At 39.5% G+C, this 19,586-nt stretch overlaps 1 protein-coding gene across 5 annotated transcripts in view; it reads right to left on the reverse strand.

The window, feature by feature from the left end:
- Positions 1-4,812: 4,812 nt before the first annotated feature.
- LOC134879095 (leucine-rich repeat-containing G-protein coupled receptor 5-like) overlaps positions 4,813-19,586 on the reverse strand; it is a 26,420-nt gene continuing 11,646 nt past the window's right edge. For all 5 annotated transcript variants that reach the window (XM_063905409.1, XM_063905411.1, XM_063905408.1 and 2 more), the window contains 16 exons: positions 18,633-18,848; positions 17,166-17,237; positions 13,765-13,833; positions 13,480-13,551; positions 12,673-12,744; positions 12,415-12,483; positions 11,480-11,551; positions 11,167-11,232; positions 10,872-10,943; positions 10,082-10,153; positions 9,861-9,986; positions 9,262-9,389; positions 9,061-9,144; positions 8,573-8,816; positions 8,119-8,273; positions 4,813-8,046 (listed from right to left, as the gene is read on the reverse strand). In XM_063905409.1, coding sequence (XP_063761479.1) covers positions 7,379-8,046; positions 8,119-8,273; positions 8,573-8,816; positions 9,061-9,144; positions 9,262-9,389; positions 9,861-9,986; positions 10,082-10,153; positions 10,872-10,943; positions 11,167-11,232; positions 11,480-11,551; positions 12,415-12,483; positions 12,673-12,744; positions 13,480-13,551; positions 13,765-13,833; positions 17,166-17,237; positions 18,633-18,848 — 2,257 coding nt within the window. In that variant the 3' untranslated portion in view covers positions 4,813-7,378. The remainder of the gene's footprint in view (positions 8,047-8,118; positions 8,274-8,572; positions 8,817-9,060; positions 9,145-9,261; positions 9,390-9,860; positions 9,987-10,081; positions 10,154-10,871; positions 10,944-11,166; positions 11,233-11,479; positions 11,552-12,414; positions 12,484-12,672; positions 12,745-13,479; positions 13,552-13,764; positions 13,834-17,165; positions 17,238-18,632; positions 18,849-19,586) is intronic.

Consider the following 19,586-nt stretch of genomic DNA (forward strand, 5'->3'; position numbering starts at 1 on the left):
GTCCGGCACTGGAGGACTGATTTCAGGGAAATTATTTTTATTGCAATAAATAGAATTTTTTTTAAACCAAAAAAATACAATATGAAATGGAATTATTACAAATAAAATAGATGTAAATATTGAATAATATAAAGGACTTGGAAATATATGTCCTGCCCTAAAATAAAACTCATTGAAGCACAATAAATATAATTGTGCTGCAGATATTTCATTAGAATAAAAATGTAATTATGGTCTTACATGTTTTCTTTAGCACTCAAATAAATTGCACGATTTCACTTGTTGTTCCCCCTTGATTTAGATTTGAAATGAGCCTTTAACTCATAAATCTAAACAAGGTGCAGTGCCTGCCTCCCCCTGCAGGTGGAACAGTAATTGTTGAATTCAGTTCAACAACAAAAGTTAAATCCATTTAAAGGTAAACTGAGTGTTAAATAAAGAATCAAAGTACAAGTAAATGTTTTCTACCTAGCAACAGTTTAACAATTAGAGGTAAATATGAGTTTATTCTCCACCTGTCCAGCAGGAGGGAGTACAGGATAGTAAATAACCTCTTCATGTCCTCAGCCGCCCCTCAGCTGGGGGACTGGAGGACCATCAACCAGGAAGTACAGATATACATTTAGATAGTAATACAAGTGTATTCATATTAAAGATATGCCTTTTTAATAATGTTGTTGTTTTGTGTGTATTTGTACCTGTGACTTTTAAGCATCTATTTTAAAACCTTATGTGTCTCTTTGTAATACTTGGGGTCTTTTTGGACAAATTGCATCTCTTTTCGGGAGTTTGACCTTTCTGTTTGGTCCTTTGTGTCTCTGTGGTTGTTTTACATCTACTTTAGTCCTGTGTGTCTCTCTGAAGTAATATTTGGTGTCTTTTTTTCCTTCTATGAGGTCATTATCTGTTTGTTTGTGGTTGTTTTGAGTGTATTTTCAGCCTTTCTGTCCTCTTTCTGGTCATGTTGGCACGTTTGTGTATCTCTGATTGTTTCGTTTAGTTGAATGTAGACACAAATAAGTCAAAATTAGAGTAAGATGGTGTTTTAAATGAAACTATGTGGACTTGTTGGCAGGAGATTAAAGCAGACATCTTTACCCCCCCGACAGAACAATACTGAGATAAAGAAACCGGACCACAGGAATTTAATTTAGCTCCTGGCAGCCTGAAGGAGGCCTAGTTAAAGCAGCTTGGGCACTTATTGATTTATCTTGAAATGAAAACTCCTACATTTGTAACAGTTTTCGAGGACTTTCTTGGACGGAGTTTTATGAGGTGGTGCTAATTAAACCACAAACATGGGACGACGTGTTTCGGCTCTTGTTGTTTTCCAGATGATGAACTTACTTCAAAGAAACGCCTGATTAAACTAAAAGGAGCCGGAAATGAACCAAACAGCAAACACGTTTTTCTACTTTCCTTTAATTATGTGGATTTTTTAGAAATAAAAACAGAATCAACAAACAAATGAAAGAATGGAGACGATTTAGAGAATTTCCCACTATCTGTCTCTGTTTCCTTCTCAGCTTTTTATCCCAAATATTGTCTCATTTCTTTTTACCTTTAAATAATAATTTGTTTTTTAAAGATATTTACAACGTCTTCCTTTGTACCTTTGGACTTCTTTTTCATTCACATTTTTGTATTGATTCACTTTTTTTCTTAAAACATTTTAATTATTTTTTCCCCACAAAGGATCGTTTCTATTCTCGACTTTATTCCTTCAAAAAGAGGATCATTTATCAGATACTACGACTGAAGTCCAAACATTTTTAGGGTTTTTCCTCCATATTGTGACTCATTTTCCTCTAACAATTTCTAATATGCTTTAATATTTCTTTGAAATGTAAAAAAAAACACTTTTTGTCTCCAAATATTACAACTTCATCCTTATTTTACATTTTCCTAACATAAACACTGTTCTGCCAATTAATCAGAGGTGGTACAAGTACTCAAACCTTGTACTTGAGTAAAAGTAAAAGTACCAGAGTATAGGAGTAAATGTACTTAGTTACTTTACACCCCTGCATTCAGTTATAGGGTTAGAAAGTCATGAGTAAATCAGATTCGTATCATTTTGATCTTCTTTTTACGGCGATGACGTCTGTTATTTACGCAGCATCCTGTCATATCTCTGGGAGCTGACCTTTTATGAATGAAACATAAAAATAATATCACAATAACCCAATCCTGTCCACTGTTATCTTATCACCATCACACCCTCACACTCTGTCTTCCTTATCGTTGTCTTATCAGTGACCCAGATTACAGATCACAAAGGGACTCTTCTTTATTCAACGATAAAGAAGCGATAGGAAGCGTTGTGATAAATTCTGAGTGAAGAGCAAGTCCTCTCCTGCTGATGTTCAGGTGTATATCAGTATGTAGTGTCTCTACTTTAAAGAGTCCTCTCCTGCTGATGTTCAGGTGTATATCAGTATGTAGAGTCTCTACTTTAAAGAGTCCTCTCCTGCTGATGTTCAGGTGTGTATCAGTATGTAGAGTCTCTACTTTAAAGAGTCCTCTCCTGCTGATGTTCAGGTGTATATCAGTATGTAGAGTCTCTACTTTAAAGAGTCCTCTCCTGCTGATGTTCAGGTGTGTATCAGTATGTAGTGTCTCTACTTTAAAGAGTCCTCTCCTGCTGATGTTCAGGTGTGTATCAGTATGTAGAGTCTCTACTTTAAAGAGTCCTCTCCTGCTGATGTTCAGGTGTATATCAGTATGTAGTGTCTCTACTTTAAAGAGTCCTCTCCTGCTGATGTTCAGGTGTATATCAGTATGTAGAGTCTCTACTTTAAAGAGTCCTCTCCTGCTGATGTTCAGGTGTATATCAGTATGTAGTGTCTCTACTTTAAAGAGTCCTCTCCTGCTGATGTTCAGGTGTATATCAGTATGTAGTGTCTCTACTTTAAAGAGTCCTCTCCTGCTGATGTTCAGGTGTATATCAGTATGTAGTGTCTCTACTTTAAAGAGTCCTCTCCTGCTGATGTTCAGGTGTATATCAGTATGTAGAGTCTCTACTTTAAAGAGTCCTCTCCTGCTGATATTCAGGTGTATATCAGTATGTAGAGTCTCTACTTTAAAGAGTTCCTCTCCTGCTGATGTTCAGGTGTATATCAGTATGTAGAGTCTCTACTTTAAAGAGTCCTCTCCTGCTGATGTTCAGGTGTATATCAGTATGTAGAGTCTCTACTTTAAAGAGTCCTCTCCTGCTGATATTCAGGTGTATATCAGTATGTAGAGTCTCTACTTTAAAGAGTCCTCTCCTGCTGATGTTCAGGTGTATATCAGTATGTAGAGTCTCTACTTTAAAGAGTCCTCTCCTGCTGATATTCAGGTGTATATCAGTATGTAGAGTCTCTACTTTAAAGAGTCCTCTCCTGCTGATGTTCAGGTGTATATCAGTATGTAGAGTCTCTACTTTAAAGAGTCCTCTCCTGCTGATGTTCAGGTGTATATCAGTATGTAGAGTCTCTACTTTAAAGAGTCCTCTCCTGCTGATGTTCAGGTGTATATCAGTATGTAGAGTCTCTACTTTAAAGAGTCCTCTCCTGCTGATGTTCAGGTGTATATCAGTATGTAGTGTCTCTACTTTAAAGAGTCCTCTCCTGCTGATGTTCAGGTGTATATCAGTATGTAGAGTCTCTACTTTAAAGAGTCCTCTCCTGCTGATGTTCAGGTGTATATCAGTATGTAGAGTCTCTACTTTAAAGAGTCCTCTCCTGCTGATGTTCAGGTGTATATCAGTATGTAGAGTCTCTACTTTAAAGAGTCCTCTCCTGCTGATGTTCAGGTGTATATCAGTATGTAGAGTCTCTACTTTAAAGAGTCCTCTCCTGCTGATGTTCAGGTGTATATCAGTATGTAGAGTCTCTACTTTAAAGAGTCCTCTCCTGCTGATGTTCAGGTGTATATCAGTATGTAGCGTCTCTACTTTAAAGAGTCCTGTTCAGCTAACAGTGACTCAGCGCTCTTCAGTGCTTGTTCTGGTTAATTGTGCGATTGATTAAACTCAGTGACTCACCTCGGATTCATTTGGTTTTCCGCCGGTGTCACAAAAAGGTTCCAATCGCTCGTCAGGAAGCAGGATATAAATACCAGCAGTGAGTCACTGCTAAAACTTCAGGTTATTAAATGAGTTAACTTTCTCCAGACTGACTCATCGATGACAGGTTCATCATCACACAGGTTGGTTTAATTAATCAGAGGAAGTTTAATTACCAACCCATGGATCAAACTCCAGTGCTCAAACCCTGTCTGAAGTCACAGTGATATGAACAAAGCACTGAACGGATTAAAGTGGACCTTGTGTTTTAATATTATATAGGCTGTATATAGAACTGCTGCATCAGTGGGTTTGCTCTACATTATTTACATATTTTTCAGATCTTTTACACAAGACCTTTTTTGCTCGTATTAATCCAACATTTGTTTTAAAGGAATAGAATACATAATTTTCAGATATTTTTTACAAATATTTCTATATATTCTGGAACATTATTCTGAGGGATTTGACGGATATTTAACACCTATTCTGTGGCAGACTTTTCTCTCATTCTCTAACAGTTGTTTGACTTGCTCTTTCACCCTCTCTGGAAACACTCAATTGAAGTGAAATTGTGTGAATGAGTCGGACGCTCGATTCTGATCCTCGCAAACCTTTTTATCTGCTGATGTGGATCGGTGATGTCCCAGAGCGCTTCATGCCGCTGCGGGTTATTGTCTAATCGTTTAAACTCAAAGCATTGTCTCGCGTCACGGCAGCGTCATTCAAACTCGTGAGTAAAAATCACACAAAAGTCACCTTGCTGGTTTTTAATATATATTTATATAAACGTCACAAACTAAACCTTCCACTCTTTACTTATACACACTAAAAATACTCAACACAGAAAACAGACGATTATTGATTTTCACATTTTTAAGTGCTGAAAATGAAAAAAGGGCCCCTACTTAAATCGACACACACGCAGCGCACATTCAGAAAGACATGCTTCTAAAAAACAGGTTTTTTTATAGCTGTCGACCAGCGTTGGCAGATGTACGATAACTAGCATACGTGTACGATCTTTTTTCCTCTGTATGCCCATAAAAATGCAATAATGTGTACGATAAACACCGGTTTCGTAGAATGACACGTTAACAGTTTAAATTCCCATCTGGCAAAGTTAACGTGTTTTCACGATTACAAATTCATATGGTTTTTTGTTGTCCAACCTTAAGGGAAATTAAAGCAAACATCGCAGCTCTCATTGTGCGATCATTCACCTCTTTCAGCAGCTTTCAACCATGTTTCTCATTGAGTACAGCTAGCTCGGTTAGCATGATTTTTAGCATATATACCGTAGTCGTATTTTAAATTAAGTAACATAACTGCGCAAAAATGAAGCAAACAACGACTGAAAGCTAGCTAGTAAGTGGAATTTTCCAAATCTTCACACTCATGCGTATTAAAACGTTGACATGTTTGCATTTTGTGACAAGACAACAATTAATAAACATTTCTGGGCTTCATCACAATCTTACAAAACATTTACAGCGAGGCACTCCATGCGGACCCGAAAGCTAGCTAATATTTCAAAAGTGTAAACGCCCCAAAAAAAGCATTCAAGACAAAATAAAACCAGTAACCTTCTGGACCGAGGTCAAGACGTTTTCTCCATCCAGCATTTATGTTACCAGTGTAATAAAATAAAATGTATCTGGATTTAATGTGAAAACGAGACATTTGAACGCGTCAAATAAGGACGTCCTCAGTCGACACGATAGGAAAATAGGATTGTCACAGTAGCTCGTATTTACAACATGTAGACACACACACACACACACACACACACACACACACACACACACACACACACACACACACACACACACACACACACACACACACACACACACACACTCTTTTTCTTTCTAGTAAAAGTTTTGTGAATGTTTACTAGATTTTTGGTCATCAAAACTGTGCATCACAGTGTGTTTAGCTGCATGAACGGTCAAAACCGACATTAGCTTGCAGCTACGTAGTACAAGTATCTAGGAAACGTCTCATTTCAAATGTACCGCTAACATAAATGTATCTTGGCGAATCACAACGGGGGATGAGACAGCTTAGATCGTTGTTTTCCTTATCAACAAAAAAAACACGACATTTTTTGCTTATTTTGACGATTTTTAAGCTTTTTACGTTTTATTTGACGCCTGTTTCTCCTTCCAAACTCCTCAGAAAAGGACGGTCACAGTTTTAAACGCGTGGTTAACGTTGTAAATTCAAACCCAACTACTTGCTTTAGTAAGAGATAGCAGTTTGGGTTAATCGAAGTATTTTTGTTCCTTAAATTCAATCAACATTCAGACTCATGGTAGCGGTTGTAAAAACGTGTTTGCGTTGCTTTTTTAAACAAAACTAGTTGTTTAGCTTTAGTAAAAGATTACGATTTGGGTTCATATGGACATTATGTTATTTACCTAAGTTACTTTTGTCCGGACAGTTGTCACAGTTTTCGTAAAAATAATTAGCGAAAAAATAAGTGTTGCTCACATTTATCGGCCTTCATTCGTACATCTTCAAAAAACACATTTCAAACTGACATGAATCCCACAGTACTTTGCAGATATTGACGTTTTACACGCTCCATTCATTAGCGATGTCAGACTGTGGCAAGAGCAAAGGTTCAACTAATGGCCTGTTTTGGTATTTTAATGGAAGAGTGTCCTTGAAACTAAAGTTCAAACGTTCTAAATATCACAGAAAATGTTTATTTTGAAGAACAGCTGAGTTTAATGTTTTTTGCTGAACACGAGCCGATTCCTGTTTTTCAGTTTAGGGTTTGTGGGGGGGTCGACTCTGACGAAACTCACACAGACACTTCAGTTTTCACATACACTCGCAAAAACACATTAGCTGTAGACGGACCCACACACACACACACACACACACACACACACAGGCAGACAGACATAATGCTCGACAGCATTTGGTAGAACATTTGGTAACACAATGCTGTAAATGGTGTCATATTTCAAAATAAAAGCTGCTCATTAAGTGCGTTTGTGTGTGTGTGTGTGTGTGTGTGTGTGTGTGTGTGTGTGTGTGTGTGTGTGTGTGTGTGTGTGTGATCTGGCATGAAGGAATAGGATTTTTTTTAAGTATCCTTCTATTTTTAATGCTTAATTGTATTTCTTTAGCTTTACTGGTTCTCTGCTACATTTGCTACAACACGGTCCTGTGAGTCTGTGTGTGTGTGTGTGTGTGTGTGTGTGTGTGTGTGTGTGTGTTGTCCAATAGGAAGTCTTTGGCTGTAGTTGAATCGATAGAAGCCCTCCCAATGACCCAGAAGAATCTAAGGCCGCTTCTCTGAGAGTGTGTTTCAGTCTATTGAAGCGGAACAACAAACGCCACTGAATGCTTGTCGCTCCTTCCCGTTTCCTCCTCTTCCTCCCTCGTTCCTCCGACCGCCACCAGCGCCTGCGTCGAGTCGCACGACTGTTTCTCCGCATCTTCGTCGTACGTGGACTCCAACATGGCCGCCCTCCTTCCTCCTGGTCCTCTGCAGAGTCTGAGCAGTGCCGCCAAATCCTGCCTGGCTGCCGGGTTGAAGAGGAGGTAGAGGAGCGGGTTCACGCAGGACGGAAGCGGCGCCACGAGAAGCAGCACTGCCTTCGCCGCCTCGGGCTCGGCGACGGGAAGGCGGAGCAACGAGGAAAACGAGAGGAAGGCGACGGGGAGGAAGAGGAGGCAGTCGGAGAAGAGCAGCCAGGCGATGTGTCGAGTCGACGTCGCCTCCTCTTCTTCTGTGGTGGTGGGCGGGGCTTTGTCCGGGCGGCAGTAGAGGCGGGTGTAGGCAAGCGTCATGAGGAGGAAACACAGCGAGTCGAGGAGCACCAGGGAGACGGAGAAGGCCAGGGAGGAAGAGGAGGGCTGGGGGAGGCAGAGGGATGAGCTGCTGTGACCGACCACCAGGGGGGGGAGGGTGACGAAGAGGCCGAACAGGAAGCAGGAGCAGACGGACAGACGGAGGGAGAGCGGCGGGGAGGAGCGCCCTGTAGAGAGGAGATAGTTAATGATATAAAGCTGTGAATAAATCTCTGATCAGCTGTGTTTGTGTTCCTCACCGCTGTCTCCGTCAGGTTTGTGTCGGGGGGCAGCGGCGGCCATGCATCGCTCCAGAGCTGCGACGGTGAGCAGGAAGAGGCCGGTCTGTGATGCAAACACACACAGGAAGCCGCTGAGGCGACACAGGAAGCTGCTCTCCCACCGCGCACCGTACCTGCAGCACAGAGTACAAGGAGCTTTATTTTGAAATTCGGTATTCATGGAGTTAGAGTTGTCTTTTGGGGAATTTTTTTTAAAGCTCGACAAAGAAGGGAAAGTTTATAAATGTAAACTTTAAAAAGGGCAGTTTTACCAGAGTCCCCCAGAATTCCCAAAGTTCCTGATACTCCCAGAGTTCCGAATATTCACACACACTGCAGTCCCCACAACATACAGTTTTCCCAATCCAAACAAACCACAATTTTCAGTATTCCCAGAGTCCCTCTAACTTTCAGACTCCAAGAATTCCTTTACCTCCAGAAGTTTCCGAAGGTCCAGGCGTCCACCGCCGCCAGCCACCCGCTCCAGACTCCCATCAGGCCGTTCACCAGAGCCAGCAGACCAATCAGCAGCTTGGGGGGTGTCACCGATGCTGCAGGGGAGAAGAAGACGGAGAGGACCACCAGGCTGTTGCTGACCAATGAGAGCGCAGCGATCAGCCACACCCCCACACGGACCAACCAGCTGCCCAGCAGGTGGAGGCAGGGGCGGAACGGACCTGACGGGGTTCAAATAAATACCAATGTCTCAAAATAATGACCTAATCTCTTAAAATAGTGAGATTTTTTCTTCAAAAAATGACTTAGATATTGTAGTATTTCAAAGTTACGACTTCTAATCTCATAAATAGTGATTTTATAAACAAAAATCTCTGACTATTTCAACATTTTCAGACACTGGCTTACAATTTTGAGGTGCTAATGAGACACTATATTTAAAAAGTGTGTGTGTGTGTGTGTTACCTGGTGCTGGGCTGCAGTGTACTGTGTGTTGAAGTTTAGGTTTGTCTTCAAACTCCATCAGGAAATCCTCCCAGTCCTGGTCCACTGCAGAGACAGAAAAAAAGGCTTTTATTTTGAAATTTCCTTTAACCTCTCATTCAGGCCTCTCGCTTCTCTTCTCGTTTCCCGACGTTATTTAGCAGACGTTCGGGGTGTCGTCACCTTGGCCGGAGAGGACAGAGGTTTCTTTCCCCGCAATGTCCGCCGTCTCCTCTTTCTCCCATGATGCACCTCTCCTCTCACAGGAGACGAAGGCACAGCACTGGAAGGCGTAAGGAAGCTCCATCACCCTGAAAATTAACACACAAACTCCTGTAAATCTTTATAGTTACAGGTTCGAAACCATCACCACATACTTAAAACACCCAACATAAATACGATGCACGATTCAAAGTGCTTTGTTATACAGTACATGTAGTAATTATGGCATGCTTTAATGTGCTGTTATATATGATGCTTTTGACTTGTGGAAAGTGTCTTTATATATTATTTACAGCACTAAATAAATAAAACGATGAATTAAATTACATATACAAAAATAAAGAGACTTAATATCTAAAAATAATAACAAAACAATTAAAATAAATAAATACATTAATGTTAGAAGCTCTTCTTTTAGAAAATATAACCATATCCAGGCTCAAATTATGTGTGTGTGTGTGTGTGTGTGTGTGTGTGTGTGTGTGTGTGTGTGTGTGTGTGTGTGTGTGTGTGTGTGTGTGTGTGTGTGTGTGTGTGTGTGTGTGTGTGTGTGTGTGTACCTGACGCGGGGTAGCTCCTCTCGTGGTACCAGCTCCATCAGCTCTGAGTTTCCAGCCAATCGGAGGTGAGTCAAACTCTGCAGACCAGTCAGAGGCAGAGCCGACAGCTGATTGGACGACAGGTCCCTGCAGAACAGGAACAAGCATCATTAATATTTAGTGTTATTCCACAATAACCAGTAAACACACTCTGATGATGATGGTACGCTGTGTTTACTCACAGTTTGGTGAGCGCGGGCAGAGCAGAGAAACAGTTCGGCTTCACGGCAGATAATCTGTTCCAGGATAGATCTCTGTGAAATCAGGGATTACAAGCGACGGGTTGAATGTGAATATATATTTAAGGTACTTGTACTTCGTTTTAATTTAAACATTGTGTGTGAGATAATACTTAAGACCATTTTAGTTTATTTTGGAGGTAAATATTTGAAGTAATAGTTCATTTTTATTTAATTTATATAATATGTGATATATGTTTAATCTAAGTTTCCGATTAAGAATACATACATATATAATATATAATATGTAATAATATAATAATGTATAATAATATATAATAATGTATAATAATATAATAATATATAAATATATATAATATCTAATAATATAATAATATATAATAATATAATAATATATAAATATATAATAATGTAATAATGTATAAATATATAATAATATATAATATGTAATAATATAATAATATATAAATATATAATAATATATAATATGTAATAATATAATAATATAATAATGTATAATAATATATAATAATATGTAATAATATGTAATAATATAATAATATAAAATAATATAATAATGTATTATATTAATTTATTCGCAAAATATATATACAGTTGTATTTACCCAAAATGTTAAGTAGTAGATCCAATCTAATTGTACATAATGTCCTTATACCTGTGTGTGTGTGTGTGTGTGTGTGTGTGTGTGTGTGTGTGTGTGTGTGTGTGTGTGTGTGTGTGTGTGTGTGTGTGTGTGTGTGTGTGTGCTCACAGCGAGCGCAGTGACATCAGTCCGTGGAAGGTGTTCTCCTCCAGCTCCTCTATCTCGTTATGGTGCAGATCACTGCATACACACACACACACACACACACACACACACACACACACACACACACACACACACACACACACACACACACACACACACACACACACACACACACACACACACACACACACACACACACACACACACACTTTAAGTCAGATATTTCCATTACGTCACACTTAAAACTGGAAACGGTGTTGAAATGAGGGTGAAAGCAGAATAATTAAATGGAACTCACATCTTCTGAACGCTCTCACAGCCGGAGAAGCTCGGCAGACTCTGAATCTGATTATAGGAGAGATCTCTGCAGGGAGGGAAAGAGACTCAGTTATCATCTGTCCAACGCACACTGAACGCATCACACAGAGCACCATGTCAACACAGGAAATATAATAAAACAAATATATCAAAAGCCAGATTTCTCTTCAGGTTTCGCAATCAGTCCAAGCCTTTGATCAAGATAGGAAGTATTAACTTTTAGTTGTATCTTAAATCCAACCTCCTGATTTGGAGGATGCTTTATTTAAACTACATTTATTATATAAACTCACAGCAGCTGAAGGTTTGGAAGTTGTTCACACACAGAACCGGGAAGAGACGTGATCCGAGCTCCAGTGATAGTCCTGCACACACAAATCAATAATAAGTTGTATTATGAGGCATTCAGGGACATTTAAAAATCAGCATGGTGCATTCAGGGACATTTAAAAATCAGCATGGTGCATTCAGGGACATTTAAAAATCGGTGTGGTGCATTCAGGGACATTTAAAAATCGGCATGGTGCATTCAGGGACATTTAAAAATCAGCATGGTGCATTCAGGGACATTTTAAAAGCATTATGATGCATTCAGGGACATTTAAAGTGTATTAAATGGTACTAATGTGTGTTCAGGGCCGTATGTAGACGCTAAAAATGAATAAATAGCTCCAGAACTGCAAGAAAATCCAGCTTTTGGACATTTAAATACTACATATTTAATTATTTGAGGGATTCTATGGCACAATGTAGTCAGATTTCTTTGTATTCAACGTCCTGTAGAGACAGGAAGTCGAGTTTACAGTCACACCGGGGAGGATCATTTAAACGATGAAGAATGTGTGACGCTCGTTTGGTTGAAGTTTTTATTTCCACCTACTGGTTCAGTGTGAGGTTACTGTTAAACACACACACACACACACACACACACACACACACACACACACACACACACACACACACACACACACACACACACACACACACACACACACACACACACTTTCAGAGAATTTGAAGTGGAAAAAGGAAGAAAATAAACTGTGCGATGTGTTTATTATGACGAGGAAACGTGGGTCACAACAAGACACAGTTACAGTCTGCAGCAAATTATTAACAATAACACACGTCTGATTTCAGCGGCTACAACAGCAAACACACTCAGATATGAAGCATTCCTGTGTGTGTGTGTGTGTGCGTGTGTATGTGTGTGTGTTGTTTGTCTTACAGGCTCTCCAGGCTCTTGGTTCCCGTCAGATCTGGGAACTCCGTGAGATCTGCGGCCCCGTTCAGAGAGCTGAGGAACAGAAATGTGTCCGTTTGAGTTTGTATTTCTTGAGTAATTAGTGTCTGCATTAAACGAGGCTGCAGGCATTTACTGGCGCTGAACCAGAGGAAATCTCCCTTTTATATGTGGTGCTTTTATTGTGGTTTTCGAATGTCTGTTGCCATATTTATTGCGGTTTTGATGATGCAGTTTTCTCACAGTGTGCGCAGCTCAGGCAGGTCCTGGAAGGAGGATCGTCCGACAGACTGGATCGGGTTGTCGTAGAAGAATCTGGAAAAGACACAAACAGAAAAAAAGCAGGGAGATGCCATTTAGAGAAAAACTGTATTCAAATCAAGGGTGTGTTTTGGTTGATTTGTGCACAAGAGATAAATATACAGAAGTGATGATGCACAAATCTATGTTGGATTAATATAGAGAATATTTAGAATAACTAAGAGAATATTTAGAATAACTAAGAGAATATTTAAAAGAATATTTAGAATATTTAAAAGAATATTTAGAATATTTAAAAGAATATTTAGAATAATTAAGAGAATATTTAAAAGAATATTTAGAATAATTAAAAGAATATTTAGAATATTTAAAAGAATATTTAGAATATTTAAAAGAATATTTAGAATAATTAAAAGAATATTTAGAATAATTAAGAGAATATTTAGAATAATTAAGAGAATATTTAGAATAATTAAGAGAATATTTAGAATATTTAAAAGAATATTTAGAATATTTAAAAGAATATTTAGAATAATTAAGAGAATATTTAGAATAATTAAGAGAATATTTAGAATAATTAAGAGAATATTTAGAATAATTAAGAGAATATTTCAGCAAAGTAAAGTTGGTTCAATCGGGGAAATCTGATTTATGGGATTTTGTTTTTTCTCAATAACAAGGAGAAATCAAGGCCATGCTTTGGTCTTTTTATGCCCTAGAGATACGCTTATATAAAAAGAGTTAATATCCCTTTTATTTATCCTACTATATCCGATGTGCGGTACCTACATGGTGATGAGTGAGGGGTTCCCGGTGAAGGCTTGCTCTGGGATCGACTGGATGTTGTTACTGTGGAAACCACTGCACAGGAAACACCAGACATTCAGTCTGAATCTTTCCATCCACGGTAAAACACAAATGCATTTTGAAGGCTTGGGATGTCAGGCAGAAAACTAAAATAATTCATGCTTGAAAAAAAAACAGTAGATGATAAATGAAAGAATCCCAGTTTGCACTAAATGTTGCAACATGTTGTGTTGTGTAAGTTCTTCCCAGTCCGACCCATTAACTCACAGCTCCTTCAGGTGATTCAGCGAACGGATCGCCGTGGGAAACTCGCCCAGACTGTTGTAGTTCAGATCCCTAAAAAGAAGCAGAGAGAAGTTATAAATGACCAGGATGCATCTTGGGAATGAAAGTTGGGAATGTGACAAAGTGAGATCTGTATATCACACACGCACTGGGAATACCTGATCTACACTGGGATTAGCACCGCCATGTCAGACATGTTGCGTCTAAATTGGGAATTGACAAGTGTAAGCTTCAGAACCGGGCTGTCAACTTCAAAATTGGAAATGTCGGGTCTGTAGTGGGAGCTCAGAACTGGTATATCAACTGTAAACTGGTATTTTTTTTACCTTTTGACTGCTAATACACTGGGAATTGTTTTACTTATATACTGGGAATTGTCAACTATAAACCAGGTAAGGTCAGTTTGAGTCAGATTTCTAGATTGGACTGAGAAAAACAGCCACAAACTGGAACATTTAGTAAGACTTAGACTGGAAAAACAACTCTGAAGTGGGTCTGTCAGCTCCAGACTGGGAAAACCAACTTTAAACTGGGAACTTGTAAGACCTAGACTCGGAAAACCAACTCCAAAACGGGAATGATCAGCTCTCTATATGTTGGGAAGGTCAGCTGTATCCTGGGAAAAATAGCTCAAGGGTAGCTCTATAATGGAATATTGTCCTCCGACTGGAAAAGGTTTCCGTGTAAATGTTTGTGTTTCATGCTCGATGTTTAGCTCAATCTTTTTTCCGTCTTTTAAGTTTACTAAGGAAACATTTCACTGGTTATGGCTCTCTTCTTTCATCACCAGTAGAGACTAGAGCATTCCTCCAGTCGACACATGGCTTCAATTAGGTCCTCACATCCATCTCTGGGATGCAGGTGGCTATTACGCCACACACACACACACACACACACACACACACACACACACACACACACACACACACACACACACACACACACACACACACACACACACACACACACACACACACACACACACACACACACACACACACACACACACACACACACACACACACACACACACACACACAGTGGAATGAAGCTGCCACATTGTGAAAATACCATTAAATTGAAATTGCTTCAGTGTGGTGCGTCAGTGTGTGTGTACATGTGTGTGTGTACATGTGTGTGTGTCCAGAGGATGATTTGTAACAACAATGGCTGCTTTCTGCCAAACTCTTATTGATTGAATTTGCCGGCTCCTGATTGGATAATAGCTTTTTGATTTAGCCAGTTTAAAGGGTTCGTTGGAGAGCTTGATCTTCATTATGTTAATGTCACGCTAGAAATTGTGCGTGCTGATTAGGTTCAATATGTGAAGTTAGTGGGAGCAGGACCATCAAGAGTCCGGGAAGTTCTCCCACAGACAATGTCAGCTGATGGAATGCTCTAGACTGGGAAAAGAAACTCGGAACATTTTAGTTTTTGACCGGGAAGCCTTACTCTAGATTGAGAAAATGTTTGGCTCTTGATTAGGAAAACCATCTCTAAACTGGGAACGTTTCAGCTTTAGACGTGAAAACCAACATTTGAGCTCTCAACAGGGAAAACCACCTGTGAACTGGGAAAAAATAGCTGTAGATTTAGGAAAACCATCAGTTAAATGGTTTTACTCAAAACTGGGAGAACCGAATCTTAACTGGGAACAATTTCGATCAACACTGGGAAAACCAGTTTTAAACTATGTTTAAGCTCTTGACCAAGAAACCAACTCTAAACTGGGAAACAATCAAGCTCTAGATCTAGGAAAATCAACACTTAACTGGAAACGTTTTATTCTAGACTGGAAACCCAACTCTAAACTGGGAACATTTTAGTTAAAGACTATTCACTGGAAATGGTCACATCTATACTGGGAATCCTACATCTGGGAATACTACATTTGTAGTAGGAGTGAAAGCTTTAGATTCGGAATACCAGCTCTATAAGGAAATATAAATTCTAATATCCGGGAGAAGCTTTTATGACGCCGGTGGTCCATAAAATAAACCCAAATAAGCGATGCTCCCGATGTGTTTATTCCTTTAGTGCCATTTAAGGAATTCTCTGGTCTTGAGTGACAGGTGTTCCCACTCAGTCCTGGTGGTTCTGGAGGTTAATGCTAACCACAGACGGCTACAAGGTATTTTTATGGTTTCAGCCTCAGATGTTCCTCATGTTTTGAAAGCTGGATTTTGGGGTTTTCTGCTCACCACCATTTTCGTCACTTACTGGAATCAGAAAAACCTAAAAAGGGGACGGGGTTAGGTGAGGCTGAGGCGGGCAAGAATAGAGGGACCACCAGACTTTAAAACGTTGGTGTGTTTTCCTTTAAGGCTGAATGACGCTTGTTGAATTAATTTATTTCTCTCTGTTTTCATTTCCGTTTTCTTTTCCTTTCTCTGTTTGTGTTTGTAGTTTCAGATGAACGTGAGTCTCTGGTGTGGTTTATTATTGCTTATCCTACACACACACAGCCTGTGTGTGTGTGTGTGTGTGTGTGTGTGTGTGTGTGTGTGTGTGTGTGTGCATGAATAGTAATTATGATTAGCATACAGCCAGGGCCACACACCGAGCCTCACACACATACAGAGATATTTCCAAATGAAGGCAGTGTGTGTTTGTGTGTTTAAACCTGCTTCTATGGTTGACTGAGAAAACAGAAACATTTCTATATACACACACACATTCCTCAGATTATACACACACACACCAACATAAACACACACAGGTTAATCTTCCTCGACTCCATCTAATATCCAGAAATACATCTCATGCTAACAGCTAGAGGCAGGAATACCTCCGAAACCCAATGAACATAAAATAAATGTAAAACTGAATTTATTTATCAAGTGGTTCAGCTTTCTGCCAACAGATACGGTGAAATAAAGGTGCAAAATGTTGTGAAATTGAATGTTTTTTATTAAAAAATGTATATTTTTCTTGAGGAAAGACCAACAAAGTCTTCAAAAACCCTAATATATGTTAAATTGTGGACACACTCTTAAAGGGAGATCTTGTACCCTGGGTATTATGATTGAAAAATCTCCTCTAATCACATAACACCAAGGGGGAATCAATGAATGATTTTAAAATCACTTTCAAATCGTTTAATTATCTTATCTTTAACAAACCTGAACATTCTAATAATAGGGCCCTTAACGTGTTAATAAACATTATTTCTTATCATTGCATTCAGGAAGTATGCCGAAAATATTTAATGAGAAAGAAAAAAGCACATTTCTGAGCGTATTTGGTATAATCCTTTGAAGTGTCGTCTACAAATGTATGAATTAAACTTCTGTCATCTCCTAACCCCTTCACCCTGACCCCAACTCAACCCTGACTCCTCCAATTCCTCCCCCCCCCACACACACACACACACAGAAACTCACAGCGTCTCCAAACTGTGGAGTCCGTAGAAGCAGTCCGTTCCCATGGAAACGATCCTATTGTTGTTGAGATGCCTATGGAGAGAGAGCTGATGGACTAATGAAGCAGACAAAGAGTGTGTGTGTGTGTGTGTGTGTGTGTGTCTTTTTTTTTTTAAGGGGGCCCCGGGGCCTCTCAAGAAGGCTTTTTTTCTTTTGGTAATTTCATGCAAATTAGCTTCAAGCCGATTGGACAAAAGAAGTGACAGCAGACTTCAATGCTGCCGCGCTGAATGCCAGCACACTCAAACAGAGAGTTTTGCATGTTATTAAGGAGCCATTACTGACAGTCAGCCCCACCGCGGTTTAGCCTAACTCAGCCGCGGCTCCTAGCAACACCCGGCACACACACACAGGCAACAACAACAACAACACCAAAAGTCCTGGGGTGTCGGTCCTAGCACAAATTCAGATATTCTCAGTTCAGTAATCTGAAATTATCTGAGTTTATACGACCTAACCTGTACATGTGTGCCAAAATCCAGCTGATTGAAACACAAAATGACCTTAAACTGCCCGACTAACTGAGCTAACTAATTGACTTACCTAGCCTAAGAAGGCTAACCAAACTAGTTTACCTTCTTCTTACTGCTGAACATAGTAACTAACTTAGCACTTACTGGCAAATATATAAGCTAGTTAATTAACCAACTGTCTAAACTACAAACTTTCTAACGTCCTACCAACTTAATGTCTGACATTGCTACCTTCTAGTTAGCCTAATATGGTAGCCATCTTATTACTACCAAACTGTGGAACATATTATCTAACATGCTAATATCCACAGGCTAAGATACTAGCTAACCTTACAAAGCTTCTAACCAACTGCCTGAGATATTAGCTAACCATCAACTGACTCACCGACTGTCACACCAGCTAACTTCACATTACTTCTAACCAACTGCCTCACATATTAGCTAACTTGCTACAACTAGTCATACCGGCTAACCTGAAATTACTTCAGACTAACTGCCCAAGAGATTACCTGACCTACTTCTGACCTTCTAACCAGCTGTCTAACCTTGCTAATATCCAACTGTCTAATGACTAGCTAACCTAACATTACTACAAACCAACTGCCTCCTGTAGGCTACTAGCTAAATGACTACTAACCCACTTTCCAACCCATTAGCCCACCTTAAAAGTATTGCTAACCAACCACCTTACATTCCTGCAATCATATCTTTACTAAAACAGTGCGTAATATAGACAACTAGCTAACCTGCTACTCACAACTAACTGGCTAACTCAGCATTGCCTAACAGAAGGTTTTAGCTAACTTTAAACTAAACAACTGCCTCGCAAATCTCCCTAGCATACTTCTAATCAACTGCACTACATGCTATATTGCTAACTAACTGGCTATCCTACCATGCTGACGTTAAAGTTATGTTGCATTTGAGTATTTGTTTGTGTGTTTTTGTGACGTACAGCACCACCAGGCGGCCCAGTTTGCTGAAGGCGTGGTCGGGGACGTGGCTGATGTGGTTCAAAGCTAGGGTCATGGCCTGCAGGGCGGGCAGCTCCTTCAGCGCCGCCGCCGGTACCTCCGTCAGAGAGTTATCGTCCAGCCACAGGTGACGAAGCGAGCGCAGGCCGGAGAAACAGCCGGCGGGAACGCTGGAGATGTGGTTAGCATCCAGGCGGCTACACAGAGATTAAAATAAAGTGTAACATTACATTCAATTCAAAAGTAACGTGTCCTTTTAATCCAGATTCGGGCCAAATGGAAAAACAGGTAACTCTGTTTTAGTACTAACTGTATGCATTAAAAAATAATACATAAATAATTTTCAGAAAATAAGGAAAATTACTAAATAAATGAAAAATAAAATAAATAAAATAATGAATTATTATATTTTTAGACATTGGGGATAATAACACAGGTTAAAATAAACGTGTTTTGTTATTTAATTAATAGACTTATTTTGTGTTTGTAGATTGAATTGTGTATTTGGTGGGTTATTGCGTAACTTGGATTTTTGAAGTAGGTACTTTAAAGGAAGTTAAAACATGTAATGAATAAAGCATGATGTACCAGAGAAGACCTGTGCAATGAGTTTTAATTCAGGTTTATCTTTTGTGCAAATTGAAAATAAAAGACACAAAATGTGTACAAGAGAATTCCAGCTTTGATGAAGACTTCCCTCCTGTTTGAAGCAGTCTGAGAGGAACATTAGGGATCAAGTGTTTGAACGAGGAATAATCGGCAGCCGCTGAAGCACCTCTTCACCAGCCAGCTGCTCTCAGGGTGAACGAGGTATTTTAATGAGCACACACTCGTTAACGAGAGTGTGTAGGGTCCACCTTCCCTTCACCAGTGGTGGGAGTTTTGAGATCCTTTGATGAAGTAGAAGTAGAAATACCTCACTGACAGAAGTCCTT

This window comes from Eleginops maclovinus, chromosome 17 (genome assembly GCF_036324505.1).
Source record: "Eleginops maclovinus isolate JMC-PN-2008 ecotype Puerto Natales chromosome 17, JC_Emac_rtc_rv5, whole genome shotgun sequence".
Taxonomy (NCBI): domain Eukaryota; kingdom Metazoa; phylum Chordata; class Actinopteri; order Perciformes; family Eleginopidae; genus Eleginops; species Eleginops maclovinus.